This window comes from Dreissena polymorpha, chromosome 15, assembly GCF_020536995.1.
Source record: "Dreissena polymorpha isolate Duluth1 chromosome 15, UMN_Dpol_1.0, whole genome shotgun sequence".
NCBI lineage: Eukaryota > Metazoa > Mollusca > Bivalvia > Myida > Dreissenidae > Dreissena > Dreissena polymorpha.
This window is the reverse complement of record NC_068369.1, coordinates 19,140,273-19,147,208: the sequence shown is the minus strand read 5'-3', so window position 1 is coordinate 19,147,208 and position 6,936 is coordinate 19,140,273. Positions and strand designations below refer to the sequence as shown.

Here is a 6,936-nt window from a genome sequence, read left to right as displayed (position 1 = left end):
TGGGTTTATGTAAAATCTTGCACATGCGCTAAAACTTAATTGTTAAGTATTTCTTATTTAAAGACAGCTTAATATGTTGCAATTCTATGTGTTTGTATAAAATATACTTAAAGAGTATTGTAGGTGATCATGTTTAATCTTACTAGTACACTTTTTTGCATAGTTAATGTTTTAGCTATGTAATTATGTAATACAAATAGGATACCTATAAAAATGCATGTATTTGAAACAAACAATAACACACAGACAATTCGATTGCTATTTGTCATTTCAATGATGTTAATTTTCGCTTCACAATGGCGCCATTTGCATACGAAATACCTCACACATAGACTTACTTGCTATCATCAACAATTCTTAATACAAAATGCTAATAATTGACATGGTTATTTAATATCAGTTGACATATCAAGAAAAGCTGAGGTGAATTGTAACAATGTGATTATTGCCTTAAAATGTACCTCTCTTTTGATAAACCAACTATTTTTAACCATTATCATTATTCAATACATTGTGATAGCCATTGCTTCATGAAATTCTGTATACCCTACGTCAGTTTTCTGGCTTATTGATACAACCTTTTAATTGATTAGAGACAAAGAACAGTAAACAAAACATCAGTCTAGTGTTACATTTTTGGCAGTGTGAAGTAACTTCAATAGACACCCATTTTGACTAGTCATCAAGCCAATTGTCCCCATTTTGACAAATGTTAAATGTCTTGGTTTACATTCGTATTTGAGCAGCATTAAAAGTGCTGTGCTTTAAAGATAATTGACGATTTTCTCATTATGCACGATACATTTTTTTGAACTTTTCTCTTGTAAGTTGGTATATCATTCAAGCTACAATTGCATTCCTGCTTACAAAATAGTGCTATGTGCACATTAATCAACTACACTTTTATTTATTATTAATGTAGTATGTCAATTAACAAATCCGTCATAGATGCATAAAAACTGAGGCACCATACCATGGGCAGCAATTTCTGTTTTGAGCGCAATCATTTAGACATGAATATAGGAGCATCGCTGTGGGAAATCGGGGCTTAATTCCTGTGTGTAAAGTGTCGTCTCCTGTCAGCCTGTGCAGTCCGCACGTGCTAATCTGGGGCGACACTTTCTTGATCCACGACTGGGTTTCCGTATAGAAGAGACTTCTTTTGAACGAAAAAAAAGCGGAAAATGTCCCTGATAAGCCTGTGAGGATGTCACAGGCTAATCTGCTCTAACACTGCTCACATGCATTAAGCCCCGCTTTCCCAGAGCGCATCTCATTTCTCCGCCTCCATCTTTGTGCTGTGAACGATAATTTAAGACCCTTTGACCAAAACCAAAACTCTTTCCTACTTGTGTGCATGACGTACCCTTGTCTTTTCAACTAAGCCGACATTGTCGGCAGAAAAAATATATGCTAAGTAACAGACTTGGTTATCTGTATTTCGCCACCAGTTTCGGTAGTTTCGTTGTTCCTTCACTTCTCTCAGTAAGAGGTTCGAGTCTGTGGCTCGGGCCTTGATTTTTGCTCGTGTCGATTTTCGGTAGTCGCGGAAATCTCCCGCGCTTTTGCACTTCTTGTGGCTGCGCAGTAGTCGTGTGACGTTTGTTCACTTCCTCGTTGACACGTACCGGGTTGGAAATGTCAAGGTCGAAACCCTCGTTCGCCGCCTCATGCTGATGTTCTGACAAATGTTTGGGTATTCGTAAAATTTTCATACAGTTGAAGTATTTGATCGAATGCCAAATGGTGTCAATCAGTTTCATATTATTTCCCGCCAAATCTTTTCGGAAGTCTTCGCGAGTCCTGTTAGGGTCTTTCCGTGTGGTGTCGCCGTATCTGTGCTGTATACCGGCGTCCAAGTTCACCCTGAGCTTCCGTCTGAGCGAGTTCAGTCTGGCATTCTGGTTACTTCTCGTGATATCTCGTTCGATGATCGTCTTCTCGACGGTCCAGAAGAGATCGTTGCAGAAATACTGGCCGAGGTTTTGGTTGATCACGTTTTCCAGCGTCTCCACGAACGTGCGGACCATGAGCTCTTTCTCCGCTTGCGGAGAGCGATTCTGGAACCAGACACACCGGTAGTTGCAGACTTTCATGATCGCCTTCCATTCCGGGGGCGCGGAAAGTATAAACGCCTGCTTTGTGAGAGAAAAATAATCCAAATCGTCCACCTTGGAGAACAGCAAGATCGTGTAGTTCACAACTTCCGGTCCGAACACGTGGATGAATTTTTGAAAAATCTCAAAATCGCACCTATGCATGTGCGGGGTCGGAAATACGAACACAAACACGTGCGGTCCTGGAGAAGATATCCCTATAGCCTTAGCGAACTCACGTTTGACCTTCGGCCCGTTAATGTCCGCGTCCAGTAGAAAGCCCGGCGTGTCCAAGATGTCCAGTTTGCGTCCGAACCTCGAGACGGTCGTGCGCTGGCACTCTGAGGTGTGGAAACGGCCCCATCGCGCCTCCAGAAACACGTGGCGGCCAGCGAGCGTGTTGGCGCTCGCACTCTTTCCGGCGCCCGCGCGCCCTAGAAGAACTATACGTCGCTCCACTTCGGGGTCCGGGTCTGGAACCGAAATAAACGAGAGATAAAGTATGTCCGGCGAAGACCAATTTTTATGAAGATACTTCACATATTTGATATTTTGAAATTCTTCTCAAATTACTGTCGGAATAAGGTAATATGCATTCAGCAATTCGGCTAAGGGACGGCGAATGCAAGTACATGTATATCACCAAAGTGATGCCAACGACAACCACTTGTCGAATCGGCTACTCCAGACAAACAGAAACCTCGGAGCACCCGGAGTTCGTATAACTTCAATCACATCCACATATGACGTAGCTACTTACACGATCTGCGTATAGGGTGGAAGTCCGTCTGGAAGCTGCGGGGCGATATAAACATCTCCTCCCGTCCCGCCTTCACATCTTGCCGACCTGACATAAAGAGTGTTCAGATTAGCTTTTCACGTCTATGGACACGTACAGGCAAGTCTCACAACGCGCACGGTTATAATAGTGTACGTGTATTACGTTGATGAAGTCTCTCATGATTTTGAGTACTGATGTTCATAATTAGTCTTATAAAATATTATATAAATGACAGCGTGTATAAAAAAAACAGTGTCAGATTTTTATGGTCAAATCTAATTGCCAAGTTTGTATGCGTGTGTTATAGACGCTACGAAAGTAAGAACCCATCAAATAAAAAAAATCTACGCAACAAATTGAAATCATTGTATTGACGTTATCATTAGGATGTTAGCTAATATATTAAACCTACATTGTACTAAACACGCTTAGAAAATTTCAAACGATTTCAATGTTACAATGACGCCGATGATACAAGTAACTTAAAAGTTGCAGCGCGTTTAGAACGTTTTCTTATTGCTTAATTCACATCGACAAAATAAAATACAGACGTAATAAAACTGTAGTAATGAGTGAAAAAAAATACTGGAAGTAATTCATATTTGTAAATCAATGTAACTAACCTTAACGGCGTTACATGCGCCATCCATTGTGGACCACACCATTGAATTGCTCATTGTAATTTTATTTCAAAGCAGGATATTTAGCGACGGATTAATGTTTGACTACTGTTTGAAACCCATACAATCTTCGGAACCTCTGTATAGAACGGATAGGGAAATAAACAATGAATGTATTTTGAATGGAATCTATAGTTTCTTTACACTTATATATTTGCAGATTTCCGATAATATTGTATGTATACATAACCAATACCACGTTTACTATAGCATCTTTGAATAAACATATGGATATTGCGATGTTTATAAATTTTTCGGCTTTCTAAAGTCATTACATGTCAGCACGTGCTAGCAGAAATAAGTGTAAATGACGGTTGTTTCGGGCTACGCATTCCGTATTTAGATATTTGTGAATAACCTTTGTGTAGTAAGAAATGATCGAATATAACGACACATTGCATTCCATTTTATGAAATATTTGTATTAATTTTCTTACATAATATTGATTTGTAACGAATGCTATCAATATAAAACAAATCTAAAAATAAAGTATCGATAATCTGAAAAACGTGATAACGTCTGCTATGATAATCGTATTTTTTTTTTACGACAAGTAAAAACTATCAAACATATTTTTTACGAGAATGATTGGATCTGGTAACCCGGCTAGCGGAAGTGTCCGCATATGTACCTATGAGCACTCGCTCGGGGGACGAGATGAGCTCCACGGAACTGCGGCTCGTGTAGCCCGTCATGTGGCCGGATGTGCGTCACGGCGTGTGAGGTTGAAGACCACGTATATTGATAGAATCACGGGCACTCTGTCAGTGTGGATATCACACATGGTTACACATTATTGGGTAACTTTTCCATTTCGTTGTCCAGTATTGATGCATGGTAAAAAAGTGCCGAGCACGGTGGGTATGGGTGCGATATTGAGTCCAGATCATATGTCATATTATTATTATTGAAATGGTGCAGATTATGAATTTTCACAGGGTTTGTAATATATACACAGAAGTACATATCGCACGTCCAATGTCGGGCACCAACTACGATTTCGTCTGAAATTTGCTTTTTATATGCACGTATAACTCGCTCATCATGTCATAATTTTCAACGGTTTAGATATAAATAAACGATAGATTCATTCACTAATGCAACCCACAAACACACGCACACATTTAAAATGGTTCAAAATATATGTGCATTAACTTTAATATTAATCCACAATATGTGAGAGCGTAGTGTTATGCCAGATTCGTGCTTCATCACTTACATGCGTCTTGTTTGAGTTCGATTCAATTCTGACCACCTGAGGGACAATGCACGACAACCAAACGCACGAAAATAAATGTTATCCATTCAGCAGGTATCAAAACGTATCAAATACAATGAGCGAGCAGAAAATTGGCAAGGGATAACCATTATATCTGCATTGTGTGTCGATAATGGGACGAGAGATCCTGTCAATAGATCCGCGGTGTGCAAATAAATGGCTGCGATTACATGATTGTATAAAAACGTGAATATTGACAGTACATAACACGTATTTGTTCCAAATAGCGCTATGTATATTATACCATTGTTACGGTAGAAGCATTTTGCCACTAGATTGTACGTCCTTAAGAGTTTAAACTTGCGAGAAAAATAGGCTTTTATAGCGTCTAGAAAAGAGGCCTTGGCAAACAGACCCAGATGAGACGTCGCATCATCAGGGTCTGTTTGCCAAGGCCTCTTTTCTAGACGCTAGGCATAAATGGGTTTGCTTAAAGGGATTTCTGTAAGAAATATTCTAAATATAGAAATAAATATACTAGACATCCCTAATTTTGGAAATAAATTGATCCAATTTAGACGGATGGGAGAGTCCACTAGGCATAAATGGGTTAAACTTCAACGAAGTTTGTGCACAGCGTCTCTCGAGCGTCGCGCGATTCAAAATGCCGTGAAACTTTATACCGATTTGCTTATTGAAATTCAAGGAATTGTTATGATTGAGTATAATTTATCAATGTGCAGGGTACAACGATTATCAAATATGACACAACCTTTCATTAGTTCATTTGGTTACTACAAACTTTGAATTCTAAATGTGACCTTGACCTAGAATCTAGAGGCATGGCTCTTACAAGAGACGTGCTTTGTAATAATATGCTGAACGTATTTGTAAGTTAATTAACAATTGCATGATGAGTGATGAAGTTGTATATAAGACACGTCCTTTCACGTCCTCTATTTGTGACATGGACCCAAGATCCCGGGAGACCGTTGTTTAACGTGATACGCTGTCTCCACGTGATGAACATATATGGTAAACAAATGTATTTTGAAATCGCATGTTGAATGATGAAGTGATAGTCTGCACATACTTCAAAAGTGAGCCTTTGACCAATGAGTGTGACCTTTACCTTTGGGATGCGCGGACCGGGTTTACATGTGAAACACTGTCTATATACTTGGACAATAATTTGTTTTTAAGTTATTTTTTAATTGCACGATAAATAAATGACACAAGTTACACTACGGAAAAAGCGCAGGCAGATAAACGCATGTGCATATATAAAATCTACCGATGTGACTGCCATATTGAGCTTTCCGAAAGGTGGCTTGACAAACAATATTTGATTAGAAACGCCCTGCTAGTATGTAGAGGATAGTATAGCATCATTTCTCTAATTATCATTTTATAGATCTAATTATCATCATTGTTAATTTCAGGTCTTGATCATTGTCGATGGAAATAAAGATCCTGAAGCAAATAGTTGATACTTATTTAGTATGCATTTCTTTGTTATGGCTGAGAAACCGTTCAATTAATAAATGGTGCCCAACTCTGGCGTTAGCAAGTCGATTGCAACAAAATTTATGAATGCACAATATAAAAGGTATTTTTTATGTTTAATGAAAGTCAACGCAGTGGTTACTGGGAAACAGCTCCGAACAGACACAATTCCTCAATTTCAATAAATAATTGGGGCATAGCTCTGGACTCACTGAGGCTATACCGACTGAATTTACATCCGTGATATCAATAAGACAAATCTTCTGACCATATTTCATGAAGATTGGACAATAAATGTGGCCTCTAGAGTGTTAACAAGGTTTTACTATAGCCATATTAGGAAAAATGCCCCGCCATGGCGACAATGTTTTTCAACCAAAGGGCATCATTTCTGAACTCGTCCAAGATATTATTGGGATGAATCTTCTGACCAAGTTTCGTGAAGATTGGACAATAAATGTGGCCTCTAGAGTGTTAACAAGATTTTACCACAGCCATAAAAGGAAAAATACCCCGCCCCTTGGCAGCCATGTTTTTCAAGCAAAGGTTACCATTTTCAAACTCATCCAAGATATCATTTGGACAAATCTTCTGACCAAATTTCATGAAGATAGGAAAATAAATGTGGCCTCTAGAGTGTTAACAAGGTTTTAC

The 6,936-nt window shown here is 39.0% G+C and overlaps 1 protein-coding gene across 1 annotated transcript; it reads right to left on the bottom strand.

The window, feature by feature from the left end:
• Positions 1-151: 151 nt before the first annotated feature.
• On the bottom strand, positions 152-5,117 carry LOC127860103 (GTPase IMAP family member 7-like). Its single transcript, XM_052397917.1, has 3 exons — positions 4,189-5,117; positions 2,857-2,943; positions 152-2,569 (listed from the first exon to the last, which is right to left on the bottom strand). The coding sequence occupies exons 1-3, from the start codon at positions 4,250-4,252 to the stop codon at positions 1,431-1,433; spliced, it is 1,290 nt and encodes a 429-aa protein (XP_052253877.1). The 5' UTR covers positions 4,253-5,117; the 3' UTR covers positions 152-1,430.
• Positions 5,118-6,936: the final 1,819 nt, after the last annotated feature.